We start from the raw sequence: 16,261 nt of genomic DNA on the forward strand, positions 1-16,261 counted from the left end.
CTATCACTCTAATCTCACTCTATTTTTCCATGTGTGTGTATGTGTGTGTGTATCCCTGTGTGTGTATCTGTGTGTGCGTATCTGTGTGTGTGTGTGTATTTGTGTATGTGTGTGTACAGGGGAGAGACTACTGCTCAGAGGAGGAGGAAGAGGATGGAACATAGCAGACCCCAGACTCAGTCCTGAGAGAAAGCCTCCATGTGTGTGTGAGCATGTGTGTGCGCGTGTGTGTGAGCGTGTGTGTGAGCGTGTGTGTGCGCGTAAAGGAGCAGTCAAGAACGAGAGAGGGTGATGTCCTGTTATGAGAGACTGTCCTCAGACAGACAGACTGCTATGGAGACCAGCAGCATCCCCACATCCTCCTCTATCCTATAGGACTACAAACATCTTCCTCCTCTATCCTATAGGACTACAAACATCTTCCTCTTCCTCCTCCCCCCACCGCACCGACGGAGCTGACAGCTGGATAAAGATGAGGAGGAAGAGGAGGCTCCCCTCCCCCCCACCATTTCCTGCATTTGGGTCAAACACCCCTGACTCTGCTGGCGGGAGGAGGAGGAGGAGGAGGAGGAGGGAGGGAGGGAGAGGGAGAGGGAAAGAGAGAGACACCCAGATATTTTACTAAGGGGGGGAGGTGGGGAGGAGGAGGGGGGGAGGGAGGTGAGGGAGAGTGAGAGACTAAGGGGGCAGGGTGAACTCTTGACCTCTGAAGAACCTTTTTTATTCTTTAGTTTTTTAAAGTGTTTCAGTTTTGTCACTGCTGCATATGTCCACTGTGTCTCTGCTTAACCACACACACAGTTAAAAACACACACAGAGTAATAAACACAGACAGAGTTATAAACACACACAGGTAAAAACACACATTGTACTTCCTTAGTTTTGATTAGCAGTGTTACGTCAATATGTTATATTGCTGTGTGTGTGTGTGTGTTGTACTATTGCTCTCCCTTTCAGCTTTCTACTGTTCAGCTTTACAGTATTAAAATCTTGTCTCACACACACACACACACACATACAGACATACCCACACACACATACACACACACACACACACACACACACTGTGATGGAGTCAGAGGGAAACAGGTGGTTGTTATGGAGACGCAGTCTGTCCTGAGGCCTGTTCCATAAAGCGAGTTTACCGAATAAGCCAGACTTATGTCAGTTAGTCGGACTCATTTCTAGTTCATTCGGTTCCATTAAGCCAGCTCAACGTAGTTCGAAAAAACACAAAAAACATGTTAAAAAGTTAGGCTACTTGATAATGTATTGATTAATAGTAGGCTATTTATAAAACAATGTCAAAAAAGTCAATTTAATGTAATGTGTTTAGAGGGTGTCTGTTTTTTTAATCAACGAAGTAAAGTTCTATAAAAAGGACCTTGACCTAAGTAGCCTATCGTTCACGTCAATCATGGCGTGTCGTTTCATTTTGATGAAGCGGTGGATGAGGGAGCTGTCATAGTACAAGGCTTAAAGGGAACGTTCTTTCTGGAAGAAGTCACGTGTGCATTGCTTTTGACGTGGTGGATTGTATGATCCATGTTTTACCTCTCGGGCTGCTTAAGAATAGGGTGCACGCGCAATTAGCTTGACTACTTAAATCTGACTTGAATTAGTAGGACTGCGTGAGCTGAAATTGGCCTTTATGGAACCGCTTTAGCCCCGCTTGACTTGTTAAGCTAATTCAAGTCAGGTTTGGGACTTTAAGTCCAACTTATTTGAGCGGCCTTTATGGAACAGGCCTCCACTCATTATGGGATGTTTTCATGTTATTTTCAATAATGTTTGTTTTTCTATTAAAAATAAAACACTTGAGCTGTCATGTTCTGTGTGTGTGTCTGTGTGTGTGTGCGTCTGTGTGTGTGTGCGTCTGTGTGTGTGCGTCTGTGTGTGTCTGTGTGTGTGCGTCTGTGTGTGTGTGTGCGTCTGTGTGTGTGTGCGTCTGTGTGTGTGTCTGTGCGTCTGTGCGTCTGTGGGTGTGTGCGTCTGTGTGTGTGCGTCTGTGTGTGTGCGTCTGTGTGTGTGTGTTCTGTACACCTTTCATCTCACTTTCTCCTTTGAGAGATCACTGTCAGGATTGTTTGCAGCAAAGAGCAGGAGACTTCCATTCCACCAATCACAGAGCTCCTCCCGACGGGAATGGAAAGGGTGCACAAACACCGTGTTGGAACTCGTCCCTCCAGGGGCCTGTTGTCAGTGTTGGAACGCGTCCCAGCAGAGTAGTAGGCAGGTTTCTGACCCCTGGTGGGCATCCAGGAGAACTGCAGGTGAGACGCTGTCCTAACTAGGACTGTAAGACTTATTACACACACACTCTCACACACACTCTCACACATATATCCCCTCCCCTCTTTCTCCCTATGCTGAGTCTGAGAGATAGAATACATTTGCAGTCATCAAGCACTTTAACATGGTTGTGTGTGTCAATAGGGGGAGAGAGATTATTTGGTCATTCTGTGTGTGTGTGTTGGGAGAATGTTAGTGACAGGGTGTGTGTGTGTGTTTCTGCCCTATGACATCTGGAGTGCTTCACCACCATCTGGCTGAGTACCCTGGGAGAGAGAGAGAGAGAGAGGGAGAGAGAGAGGTGTGAGTGAGTGAGTGTGGGAGAGAGAGAGGGGAGGTGGGAGAGAGAGAGTGAAGAGTCTGAGAGTGTGTGTGTTAGAGTGAGTGTGGGAGAGAGTGCAGGGGTTGACATTAATTGTCTTTATTGATTTTTTTACAGTTTTTTTGCGTGTCACCGCGTCACCGCCCATCCCAGCGCTCCCTGCAGGACAGGGCAGGCTGGATGGAGCCCAGGGAGAGGTGGCCTTGTGCAGCTGCTCTGAGGTGACACTAGGGGGCGCTACAGGACACCCTGGACTCGGCCGACCTCTACACATCTCTTACCTGGTCCCTCTCTCTCCCTTGCGCTTGTATACTGTGGCAGATGAAACTATGACAACATCAGCATGCCTTTAGTTTAACACAGAGAGCTGAAGGTCTAGTATGTCTTTGACTCTTTGACCTTCCTGTAGGTTTACACTGCAACCTGTTTATTAAGCAGATAGCTGTATATGCTTATTAAGCAGATAGTTTTAGAACCAAATGGTTAAGTTAAACTGGAAGACGGCTCTCCAGAAACGGGTGTCCTGATTGCATGCTACCCGCGTGCACTGCTTTCTGGCTCGCCGCACCGGGAGTCTGACCGGACTACGGCACACCGCTGTAGATAGGTTGGGGGAGGAAGTTGCTTTTAGGAACGAGAGGCAAGCCCCTCTCCCTACCCACCCACCCCTCTCCTCTCCCCCTCCCCTGGTCTTCCCACTCCTCCCTCCAACCTCTACTCTCTCTCATTTCAGCCTCGGCGGAGCTCGGACCGTGCTAGCGGTGTGATCTCGGTATGATGCGGGCGTTCGGAGGCGTGGAGGCCCGGCTGTTCTGCGCGCTGATGGTCGCCCTGGTACCCGGTACCGCATCAGACCTGCCGACGCTCGTGCAGGATCCGGTCCGAACCGAGTCGTCTCTTCTGAAGCCAAAAGTCATGATCGCCATTCTGGCTCGCAACTCTGCGCACAGCCTGCCACATTACCTGGGCTGCATCGACAGACTTGACTACCCGAAGGAGCGCATAGCGATCTGGTAAGAGATGCGAGCGACCAACTAACTTTAAGACGCTATCACAACGTAGTTCAGAACACCATGTTCTAACTCCGCGCCAGCGCGTCTGGTTTTGTAGTTAATCTTTAACACGAGGTAGCCAGCATCGGTAGACTTGTCCTCGCTCGCTTGGCTGTGTGGAGTCAGGAGTCTGGCTATTTTAATGAAAGCCTTGTGTCCGCACAGATACGCCTCCTGTCCGCGTGGAGGAGACCTGTGGCTGGGTTTACGACGCTCTCACCTCGCGTGCCTGGCCGTTAATTGCATGCCAGAGGTAGATTAAAGAGGTGCTGTGCGGAAAACACGGTGTTCTCTCTGATTCAGCACGGAACAACGGAAACGAGCAGCTTTTAAACGTCCAGGTAGGACGACCCGCTGCGCTGTAAAGTTAGCCGAGACCCGGTTGTCTAACTTGTCAAACCGGGGGCCTAAAGAAAGAGGTGCCCCGCGGCAAGGCTAGACGCTGAGTTGCCCTGACAGCGGGAGAAAAGGCGGCGCCGGTTGGCAGCACCGGGAAGTGACGCGTAAAGTTTAAAAGAGAGATGGAGAGATAAGGATGAAAGGATAAGCGTGCATAATCTTGTGAAGGGGCAGATCAAATGAGGGCATACGCGCGTGGAGAATGCGGGCAGGGTATGGCTGGTTAGCGGGTTGTTGTGAGAGGAATTCGGGCAGGGTCTCGGCGGTGATGCGGGCAGGGTATGGCGGTGATGCGGGCAGGGTATGGCGGTGATGCGGGCAGGGTATGGCGGTGATGCGGGCAGGGTATGGCGGTAATGCGGGCAGGGTATGGCGGTGATGCGGGCAGGGTATGGCGGTGATGCGGGCAGGGTATGGCGGTGATGCGGGCAGGGTATGGCGGTAATGCGGGCAGGGTATGGCGGTGATGCGGGCAGGGTATGGCGGTGATGCGGGCAGGGTATGGCGGTGATGCGGGCAGGGTATGGCGGTGATGCGGGCAGGGTATGGCGGTGATCGGACTGATGGTAGTCCCTGATAGAAGAGCATGTTTTGGTGTCACTCCCATCCTTAGTCAAGCCTGGTTCTTCTGGAGGAGTGTCCTGTTTGTCAGTGGGCCAGGGTCTCTCACACACACATGTGCACAGACCCACACATACACACACCAGACCCCTCCCCCCCCGACTGACAAATGAGTGTGAACTGGCATGTTTATGTGAGCTGGTTTAACTAACAAAGGAAAGAGAGCCAGGGGCAGCCTGACACACACACACACAGATAGACAGACGGGCACACAGACACACACATATAAATATACACTCTAAACACACACACTCTCTGCCTGCACACAGGCAGACTGGATCCTGCAAGCCTGGTCACTCTTATCTGACATGTGTGTGTGTGTGTCCACCCTAACCCTGGGTGAGGTCAGACACTGAGTGGAAGAGACTCTTTCACTAGAGACGGTGAAAGAATGTTGGGTTTTAAAGAGAGAGAGAATGAGAGACAGACAGACATGGACACATAACAGACTATAAGACAGTGTGGAAGTGCTTCTCCAGGTGGGAGACCTGAGGATGTGTGTGTGTGGGGAGTCAGGTGGCTGAGCGGTGAGGGAATCGGGCTAGTAATCCGAAGGTTGCCAGTTCGATTCCCGGTCATGCCAACTGACGTTGTGTCCTTGGGCAAGGCACTTCACCCTACTTGCCTCGGGGAAATGTCCCTGTACTTACTGTAAGTCGCTCTGGATAAGAGCGTCTGCTAAATGACTAAATGTAAAAATGTAATGTGTACGCGTGTGTACGTTTGTATACGTGTGTGTGACAAACCAGGTATGAAGAGAATGCAGGAACCATTACATAATTACGGTGTTGTCAGAATACCCTCACACACACATGCACCAACACACACACACTCTGTGGGGTTGATTATGATATGTCAGAGGTCAGGTGATGTCAGAGGTCAGGTGATGTCAGAGGTCAGGTGTGGTGTGTGTGTCTTTCTCATGTCATCATATTTTCCATTCCTGACAGAAATGGTAAAAGCTGCTATAACAATGTGAACTATTGTTATCGTTTGATTAGAACCACCGGGTTGGCCTGTTGTCAGTCCACAGGGGGTTGGAGCTCCACTGGTCTGAAGCTCTGATTTCCCTCTGCTTCTCATTCCAACACCACCTCCTTCCCTCCACCCCTCCTTCCCTCCCTCCACCCCTCCTTCCCTCCCTCCCTCCCTCCACCCCTCCTTCCCTCCCTCCATCCCTCCCTCCATCCCTCCTTCCCTCCCTCCCTCCCTCCACCCCTCCTTCCCTCCATCCCTCCTTCCCTCCCTCCCTCCTTCCCTCCCTCCCTCCACCCCTCCTTCCCTCCCTCCCTCCACCCCTCCTTCCCTCCCTCCCTCCACCCCTCCTTCCCTCCCTCCCTCCATCCCTCCTTCCCTCCCTCCCTCCCTCCACCCCTCCTTCCCTCCCTCCCTCCCTCCCTCCCTCCACCCCTCCTTCCCTCCCTCCATCCCTCCTTCCCTCCCTCCCTCCACCCCTCCTTCCCTCCCTCCATCCCTCCTTCCCTCCCTCCCTCCACCCCTCCTTCCCTCCTTCCCTCCACCCCTCCTTCCCTCCCTCCACCCCTCCTTCCCTTCTTTCCTCCCTCCCTCCACCCCTCCTTCCCTCCCTCCACCCCTCCCTCCCTCCCTCCACCCCTCCTTCCCTCCCTCCCTCCACCCCTCCTTCCCTCCCTCCACCCCTCCTTCCCTCCCTCCCTCCATCCCTCCTTCCCTCCCTCCCTCCACCCCTCCTTCCCTCCTTCCCTCCACCCCTCCTTCCCTCCCTCCACCCCTCCTTCCCTTCTTCCCTCCCTCCCTCCCTCCACCCCTCCTTCCCTCCCTCCACCCCTCCCTCCTTCCCTCCCTCCCTCCACCCCTCCTTCCCTCCCTCCCTCCCTCCACCCCTCCTTCCCTCCCTCCACCCCTCCTTCCCTCCCTCCCTCCACCCCTCCTTCCCTCCCTCCACCCCTCCTTCCCTCCCTCCCTCCACCCCTCCTTCCCTCAGGCCTCCCAGATGCTCAGAACAGGCTGGCCCTAACCTCCCACTGTCTCCTTCCTCTCTTCCTCCCTCCCTGCACCCCTGCATATCTCTCTCCTGCTCCGGATGGATGACTGATGGAGCGTGGGAATGTTTAGAAGACGTTAGAGAGAGCGCTCAGTATGAGAGATGGATGAGTTAATTTGTGAGTGAGAGAGTTAAAGAGAGAGAGAGCAAAGGAGAGCAAGCATGCAAGGGAGAGAGGTGTGTTGGGTAGGGGTTACCCATCCATCCACCTGTCCATTTGTTTATTCCTCCATCCATCCATCCATTCTTCCATTCTAGATGGAGGGAAAGTGGGATGGGGAGAAGGTGGGAGGGATGGATGTATAGAGGAAGGGAGGGGTTGAATGCCTGGGTGAGACATGGCAAAACATGTGCTGTCCAGATGTTTGTGAGACAGAGAGATGGAGAGAGGGAGGGAGGAGAGAGAGAGGGAGAAGAGAGACACGGGGGAGAGAAGAGAGAGAGAGAAAGCACAGCAGAATAATGAGGCAGATAAAGTCACTGTAAACTACAAAGAGGCAGGTCACACACACACACGTGGTAGCATGTGTTTGTGTCCAAACTGGTGACAGGAAATGAAGGCGACAGGAAATGAAGACATAAATGAAGGAGAGAAGGGAAGAGGAAGGAAAATGGGTTCAGTGTGTGTGTGTGTATGTATGAAAGAGAGAGAGATTAACACTATTGGATTCACGCTGGGTGATGAAGTGGAAGGTCCATTTCAGCTGGAGATTGACTTTATTGGTGCATGTAATGATAAAGCTCACACAGAACAGTTTGTAATGTAATGACAAGAGAACCCCAGAGGTCTGAGCTGGGATGGAACCCCCTTACTGAAGTCCCCACGAAGAAAGATTTTGTATCGAATGTAAAAATCCTGAATCACTTGTCTTAGTTTGAATGATGGAATGGCAGAACATGCTTCACTCTGTACATGAATACAGAACACAGCAAGACATATCTACAAGGTTATCATATTGTAACGTGGTTCTTGTGATGGCCTCCCCCTCCTCAGCTGTTAAGTGGACACACCTGGGCACACCTGGGCACACCTGGGCACACCTGGGCACACCTGGGCACACCTGGGCACACCTGGGCACACCTGGGCACACCTGGGCACACCTGGGCCCGGTGTGTCTCTTCTCCTTTAAGAGGAGAGAGAGAGAGGATCCTTCCTTTGTCCGCAAAGTATTGGAAATGAAGTCTTATGATCACCGGTCACCGATGCAGGTTGGAGTTTCTCAACCAACAGAAACTCGTTCTCCCAATTGACTAGTTTTGAATGAGTTGTTACAGGTGTGTTATCCAACACACCTGATTCAAATGCATGTTCGTTACCAGGCTTCTACAGAGCTATAACGACCCATTCATTTGAATCAGGTGTGTTGGAGCAGGGAAACATCTAAAACATGCAGGACATACACGGTCGTGGGCCGGTCTGCGTTTCAAAGTCCCAGGCTGTTTTTCAGTCCAGACCTGAGGACAGGGTTGAGAACCACTGGTATAGAGGAAGGGAGGGGTTGAATGCCCAGGTCGGGTGACCAGAAGCATGACCCTGAACAGGACGACACTTGGGGCCAAAAAGGAGGACAATCCCAAAAAGCTGTTGACCGGGGGGAGGGGGGGGGGGGGCCATTAGTATGAAATTAAGACAATAACATTAGTCATTTTAGTAAGTCAACAGTATAAACTGCAGTCTAAACTCCTGTAAGAGTGGTGATGTTTCACAGAATGAAATAATTTGGTCAACTCAGCAGCGGTTGTTTTATCATCCGCTGTTGTGTTTGGAGCAAAACATTATGTTAAGGAGCCCAGCAGAACTAGAACTAGCATTATCCTTGTGCCGTTCTGTAGCAGCATGCCGCTCTAAAGCCCCTTTCCCCCTACTACTCACGTCTATATCAATGCAACAGAGCTTACAGAAGGCATGATATTGATCTGTGCTGCTCTTAGTGGCAAAGTGGAGTTCTGAATTCCACGTAGGTTTGAAGGAGGTCTTTCTTTTTGGCACTGAAGCCAACGCAAGTGGTAAATTGCGACGGTGGGCAGGAAGGGTCAAAAAGGAGGACAAAAGGGAGAAAAGGAGGACATGCAACAGCGGCCTGGACAAACAGCTGGAAAACCGGACTGTCCGGACGAAATCTGGACGTCTGGTCACCCTCAAATCAAATCCAAATTTATTTGTATAGCCCTTTTACACGCAAGCATGTCACAGAGGGCTTCACATACGCCCATAGAACTGCCCCTCAACCAACCTAAACCCTATGCCAGGTGAGACATGGCAAAGCATGTGCTGTCCAGATGTTTGTCCGAGAGAGAGAGAGAGAGAGAGAGAGAAGAGAGGAGAGAGACGGGGGGGAAAGAAGAGAGAGAGAAATCACTGCAGGCAGTAGAATAATGAGCCAGATAAAGTCACTGTAAACTACAAAGAGGCAGGTCACACACACACACGTGGTAGCATGTGTTTGTGTCCAAACTGGTGACAGGAAATGAAGGCGACAGGAAATGAAGAAATGAAGAGGCAGGTCACACACACACAGACATGGCAGCATGATGGTGGAGAGAGTGTGTGTCCAGACTGCCGACAGGAAATGAAGATGTATCCTGGAGGAACTAGGAAGAGGAGAAGGAGAGAAGGGGAGAGGAAGGAGAATGATGTCCTTCTGTGTGTGTGTATGTGTTTGTGTGACGGGGAGTTACCCACACGCACTGACATGCTCACTCTGACTGCTCTGCACTCTGATGCTGGACACCTGGACAGGGTACAGCAGGGAAAACTCCTGTGTGCATGTGTGTGTGTTGCTCTGAAGAGTCTGATGTCATCAGTATCTATTTATACATGTCAACATGGTACAAGGTGTGCAGACAGTGGCTTAAACACACACAAACAAACACTCAGACCAGCAGCAGTTTGTTTGTTTGTAGTTCTCCTGTGGTTTCATCAGAACGTTTCCATGCTGCCTGCCAGGCTTGACTCACACTGCTGTGTGTCTGTGTGTGTGTGTGTGTGTGTGTGTGTGTGTGTGTGTGTGCTTTTGTGTGTCTGTGCGTGCGTCATCTGGGGATAGTTTTCTCAGTCAGTTGTTTCCACATTATAACACCATGTAGCTGACATGTTAATGTTGACAGACCGTGATGTGTGTTTCAGGGCAGCGACAGACCATAATATAGACAACACCACAGCCATTCTGAGGGAGTGGCTGAGAAGAGCCCAGGACCAGTATCACTATGTAGAGTGGAGACCTCTAGATGAGCCAAGGTAGGCCTCTCTTCTCGCCTCCTCTCACCACCTCTCCTCGTCTCACCACCTCTCCTCCTCTCACCACCTCTCCTCTCCCCACCTCTCCTCCTCTCCCCACCTCTCCTCCTCTCACCACCTCTCCTCTCCCCACCTCTCCTCCTCTCTCCTCCTCTCCCCACCTCTCCTCCTCTCCCCACCTCTCCTCCTCTCCCCACCTCTCCTCCTCTCCCCACCTCTCCTCCTCTCACCACCTCTCCTCCTCTCCCCACCTCTCCTCCTCTCACCACCTCTCCTCCTCTCCCCACCTCTCCTCCTCTCCCCACCTCTCCTCCTCTCACCACCTCTCCTCCTCTCACCACCTCTCCTCTCCCCACCTCTCCTCCTCTCCCCACCTCTCCTCCTCTCACCACCTCTCCTCTCCCCACCTCTCCTCCTCTCCCCACCTCTCCTCCTCTCCCCACCTCTCCTCCTCTCCCCACCTCTCCTCCTCTCCCCACCTCTCCTCCTCTCACCACCTCTCCTCCTCTCCCCACCTCTCCTCCTCTCCCCACCTCTCCTCCTCTCCCCACCTCTCCTCCTCTCACCACCTCTCCTCCTCTCCCCACCTCTCCTCCTCTCCTCCTCTCCTCCTCTCCCCTCCTCTTCCCCACCAAGATGAAATTCTGTCAGTGACAAAATCTTGTGTTTACCTCGCGTGTATGTATTCATGCTCATGTCGATTGTTGCAAATGGTGTTCTCTTATGTGCATGTGTGTGTGTGTGTGTGTGTCAGGTCCTATACGGATGAGTGGGGACCGAAGCACTGGCCTCCATCTCGTTTCCAGCACGTGATGAAACTGAGGCAGGCAGCTCTGAAGGCCGCACGCGAACGGTGGGCCGACTACATCCTGGTGAGATTATAGTCTGGTAGACTACATCCTGGTGAGATTATAATCTGGTAGACTACATCCTGGTGAGATTATAGTCTGGTAGACTACATCCTGGTGAGATTATAATCTGGTAGACTACATCCTGGTGAGATTATAATCTGGTAGACTACATCCTGGTGAGATTATAATCTGGTAGACTACATCCTGGTGAGATTCAGTCTGAAAGTCAATGATTATTAACACCATGTACCTCTCCTTCCTCCATCCTCTCTCTCTACCTCTCTCTGTTCCCCCTCCCCCCTCCTACCCCCTCCCCCTCTCCCCCATCCAGTACTCAGACAGTGATAACCTGCTGACCAACCCCAGGGTTCTGGACCTGCTGATGTCGGAGAACCTGACTCTGGTGGCTCCTCTTCTGGACACCAGGTCTCTCTACTCTAACTTCTGGTGTGGCATCACCCCCCAGGTACAGCCCAACCTCTCTCTCTCCCTCTCTCTCCCTCTCTCTCTCCCCCACTCTCTCTCTCTCACATTTCCCATCTGGCCATCCACTCCCCTGCTTCTCTCTCTTCTGTCTCTCTGCTCCTCACCCACTTTCTCTCTCACCCTCCTCGTGCCCCCCCCCCCCCCCCCTCCAGGGCTACTACAAGAGGACTCCAGACTATCAGCCAATCAGAGAGTGGAGGCGTCTGGGTTGTTTCCCTGTTCCCATGGTGCACAGCAGCTTCCTGCTGGACCTCCGTCGTGCCTCCAGCCTCTCTCTGGCCTTTCACCCCCCCCACCCCGACTACAGCCTGGCCTTTGATGACATCATGGTCTTTGCCTTCTCTGCCCGCCAGGCAGGTCAGAGGTCACGACCCCTCCTCTCTCCCTCCAGCCCCGGGGCGTCAGCAGGGTCGTGGGGTTAACCCCTCTCTAGGTGTCTGTGTGTGTGTATATCTGTGTGTGTGTGTGTGTGTTTATTATCTCACTGCTTGTTTCATAACCGCATCATAGAATAATGAAAGATGTCAGACTAATGCTAATGAGAGCCATATGTGTCTGAGTGTCTGTGTGTCTATGAGTGTCTGTGTGTCTATGAGTGTCTGTGTGTCTATGAGTGTCTGTGTGTCTATGAGTGTCTGTGTGTCTATGAGTGTCTGTGTGTCTATGAGTGTCTGTGTGTCTATGAGTGTCTGTGTGTCTATGAGTGTGTGTGTGTGGTTATTTGATGTTGGTAACGATCTGTATGGAGCAGTTAAGCATAAACAATGCACATACAGACATATACGCAACACACACATTTATTGCCACAGACTTGCCCGTAAAAGACTGATTGTGTTTTTACCCGTGTGTGTGTGTGTGCAGGTGTGCAGATGCATGTGTGTAACAGGGAACACTATGGGTTCCTACCTGTTCCTCTGAAGGCACATCAGAACTTAGAGGAGGAGAAGGAGAGCTTCACACACACCATCACTGAGGCCATGAGTGAGTACACACACACACCTAAATAAACACACACTTCCTTTTCTACATATCTTCTTCCTCCTCTGCTCAAGAGAAGAAAAAATAAACAAGTCTGTCACCCTCTTCAGATTAACTCTCCTTCCTTCCCTACCCCCTCTCTCTTTCCCCCTCTCTTTTCTCCCCTCCTCTCCTCCTCTCCTCTCCTCTCCTCTCCTCTCCTCTCCTCCCCTCCCCTCCCCTCCCCTCCCCTCCCCTCCCCTCCTCTCTCTCTAGTTGACCACAGGCTGGAGTCTTCTCAGTATGTGTACTCCCCCCCGACCCAGCAGGACAAGATGGACTTTGACGAGGTGAAATAAACAAGTCTATAAACAAAAACATTACATGTTCAGTACTTCACCTCTCCCCTCCTCTCCCCTCTTCCAGGTCTTCCTGGTGAACCTGAGGCGTCGTGTGGACAGGAGGACCAGGATGCTGAGCACCATGGCAGCTCTGGGTCTGCAGGCTACCGTCACCGATGCCGTGGACGGGAAGTAGGTCACACACACACAGTTTTAGCCCTTCTTTCGGTGGTAAATCCCCCCTACCTCCATAACCTCCTCCCACCTCCACCTCCTCCCCCACCTCCTCCCCTACTCCCCTCCCGCCCTCTCCTCCTCCCCTCCCCCTCCCCCCCTCTCCTCCTCCCCTCCCCCCTCCTCCTCCAGAGCTCTGAACTCATCCCAGCTGCAGGCTCTGGGTATAGAGATGTTGCCGGGATACAAGGACCCCTACTCTGGACGGGTGCTGACCCGGGGGGAGATAGGCTGCTTCCTGAGTCACCACTCTACATGGACACAGGTACGCACACACACACACACACACAGGTACACACACCCAGGTACAAGAATGCTGCCACATTCAAACACAGGTACCATCACATGGTGTGTGTGTATATGGTGCGTGTGTGTAGGTGGTGGAGAGGAACCTGCAGCAGGTCCTGGTTCTGGAGGATGATGTGAGGTTTGAACCCAGATTCAAACGACGTCTGCAGGCCATCATGGATGACATCATCAAGACCCAGCTGGACTGGGACCTCATGTAAGGATGGACAGGCAGACAGGCAGACAGGCAGACACATATGTATATCTGTGTCCATAGTTACATATTTCTGTCTCCATAGTTGCATATCTATCTCCATAGTTACGTGGGGAGGAAGAGGATGCAGGTGCAACAGCCGGAACAATCCGTAGTGGGTGTCAACAACCTAGTGGAGGCCGACTACTCCTATTGGACGCTGGGCTATGCGCTGTCCAATCAGGGAGCCAGGAAGCTGCTAGCCGCCCAGGCCTTTAATAGGATGTTGCCGGTGGACGAGTTCCTGCCCATCATGTTCAACAAGCACCCCAAGTGAGACACACACACAGACACACAGGTCTCCATATATAACGGTGCTTCAGAGGTACCTCTTCTCCTCCTCCTCCCCTCCTCTCCTCCCCCCTAAACACTGGGCCTGATTGTTTTCAGGGTTTGCTGGGTATGGTGGCCACCGCAGGACACACAATACCTTTCTGTTGGCTTCCTCCTGCATTTTCCTTCCTCTCCCTCTCTCTCATTCCCTCTCTTTCCTTTCCCCTCCCTCTCTCTCATTCCCTCTCTTTCCTTTCCCCTCCCCTCCCTCTCACCCTCCTTCCTTTCTCTCCCTGTTCCCTCCTTTTCTCTCTCTCTGCCTTCCCTCTCTTCCTCCCCCTCTCTCCACCTCTCCTTGCTCCCCTGCCCTTCTCTCTTATTCACTCATCCACTCCTCCACTCCTCCCCCTCTCCGCTCCCTCTCCTCCCCCCTCTGAGAGGAATGTTCTTGGGGAGCGGGTCTCTTCCTGTCCCAGGCTGAAGGACAGCATTCCCATTGATGCAGCCCTGGGCTTGGGGGACACACAGACAGGGGCGACTGTGTGTGAGTGTGTAGTGTGTGTGTGTGTACATTTGTGTGTAATGTATAGATCACTATACAAATACACACCAGAGTGTACGTTTGGAGAAGAGAAAAGGGGAGGAGGAGAGAGGGAGACTGTGTAAACAATGTGTAGCAGTTGAATGTCTGTTATATTTGTTAACTGGACTGTGTGTTGTGTGAGAGGGAGAGAGAGAGAGGTGAGGGTTAGAGGGAGGGAGAGAGGAGAAGAGGGAGAGAGAGGGAGGGTAGCTCTATCCCTCACCTCTCTCTTGATCTCTGACCTCATCTGTCTGAATGAGGTGACGTGTCACCTTACACACTCCCCCTCTCTCTCTCTCCCTCTCTCTCTCTCTCCACCTCTCCCTCCATCCCTTACCCCTCCCTCCCTCTCCTTCTCTCCCTCCTTTCTGCTATCCTTCCTTTAATGGTAATTTAATACATTTGATACAAACTTAGCTTGTACTGCCAAACTACACAATGCAATGCCATGCTGTTTTATATTTGATATATCATATGATACTGTATCATATTATATGCTATGCTTGATATGATACGCTATGCTATGCATGATGCTAACCCTCCATTTCCCCCCCAAGTGCTGAGTTAATGTCTCTTCTCTACGCAAGGCTATGCTATGCTTGGCTATGCTATGCTTGGCTATACTAGGCTACGGTATGCAATGCTAGGCTACGCTAGGCTTCGGTATGCAGTGCTACGCTAGGCTATGCTAGGCTACGCTAGGCTACGATGCTAACCCTTTTTCTCCCCCCTCAGTGCTGAGTTCAGGTCCCACTTCTCCCCGCGGGACCTGAGGGCCTTCTCTGTGGAGCCCTTGCTGCTGTACCCCACCCACTACACGGGGGAGCCGGGCTACGTCAGCGACACGGAGACCTCCACCATCTGGGACGACGAGGCGGTGGCCACGGACTGGGACCGGCAGCAGGCGCGCAAGACGGCCCAGCAGGACAGCCTGCGGGCCGGGGCCCACAACACCGTCAGCGGAGACTCCCCTCCCCCCGCCGCACGCGCTGCCCGCGACGAACTCTGAGAGAGGGATTCTGGGATACGCCTGGGAACTGGGACCCTGGGACACTGGAACATGCACACACACTTGGAACACACACACACCTAGGACACACACACCTGGGACACATACACACCTAGGACACACACAACTGGAACACACACACACCTGGAACACACACACACCTGGGACACACACACACACCTGGAACACACACACACCTGGGACACGCACACACCCCTAGGACACACACACACCTGGGACACACACACACCTGGGACACACTCACACCTGGGGGACACACACATATACCTCAGACATTCAAATACACCTATCTGGCACACATGTACAATGTTCAAACATTTGTGGAGAGGTGTGTGTATGTATGTGAAGGTGTGTGTAGACGTATGGCAGGATGAGAGGAGAAACACATCATTGTTGTTCTGGACGGTCAGAGAGGATGATTGTTGTAATTTAAAGATGTACCAGTTTGTTTTACAGCTCAGACAATAAAAGTCTTACAGCTGTCTACAAATATGTCTTCTGTGAGTGAGAGTGTGTGTGAGAGTGTGTGTGAGAGTGTGTGTGAGAGTGTGTGACAGTGCCTGTTCAACACTGCTCCCTTTGTGGACAGCAAGGACACACAGGGAGGTCGTTGTGTGAGAAAATAGGACAACGCATTTGTCATGACAATTTTATTTTAAATTAACTGAGTGGCATTTACAAGATTAAATCAGTTGCCCAAGCTGTTTTTTCCAAACCGGCATTTTCTAAACGGTCAACACAGACTCAAAATACACTAAAACCAAACTTGCCTCCATCAAAACATCCAGCTGAAGCTACAATCAGATTTATTTAGTTTTATAAGTCTGTGCTATTTGTTGATGTATTTACAGTTTTTACCACAAATAAACAAACCTGACATGTTCCTTATAGGGCTGTATTTTGGTCTTCCTAAAATTAGTTGACTTTTTTTATATTTCCTTTTTATATTTTTTCCTTTTTAAAGTCCTTCACCAATTCCCTGTAACCGGCACTCGAATGCAAATAAAAAACGCCAAGC

General features: G+C 51.8%; 1 protein-coding gene across 3 annotated transcripts; it reads left to right on the forward strand.

Annotated features, from left to right (window-relative positions):
• Positions 1–3,326: 3,326 nt before the first annotated feature.
• colgalt2b (collagen beta(1-O)galactosyltransferase 2b) lies at positions 3,327–15,491 on the forward strand. Of its 3 annotated transcripts, none has more exons than XR_009929552.1 (13): positions 3,327–3,627; positions 9,837–9,947; positions 10,702–10,819; positions 11,130–11,264; positions 11,437–11,641; positions 12,146–12,265; positions 12,518–12,591; positions 12,668–12,774; positions 12,949–13,081; positions 13,194–13,321; positions 13,424–13,630; positions 14,949–15,302; positions 15,382–15,491. XR_009929552.1 is itself a non-coding variant. In XM_062455895.1 (12 exons), the coding sequence occupies exons 1-12, from the start codon at positions 3,389–3,391 to the stop codon at positions 15,220–15,222; spliced, it is 1,851 nt and encodes a 616-aa protein (XP_062311879.1). In that variant the 5' UTR covers positions 3,327–3,388; the 3' UTR covers positions 15,223–15,491. The 3 variants fall into 3 exon arrangements, 1 of the variants encoding a protein (XP_062311879.1); XR_009929551.1 differs by having other exon boundaries at positions 15,418–15,491; XM_062455895.1 differs by having other exon boundaries at positions 14,949–15,491.
• The last annotated feature ends 770 nt before the right edge of the window (positions 15,492–16,261 follow it).

Source organism: Osmerus eperlanus, unplaced genomic scaffold (genome assembly GCF_963692335.1).
Source record: "Osmerus eperlanus unplaced genomic scaffold, fOsmEpe2.1 SCAFFOLD_335, whole genome shotgun sequence".
NCBI classification, from domain to species: domain Eukaryota; kingdom Metazoa; phylum Chordata; class Actinopteri; order Osmeriformes; family Osmeridae; genus Osmerus; species Osmerus eperlanus.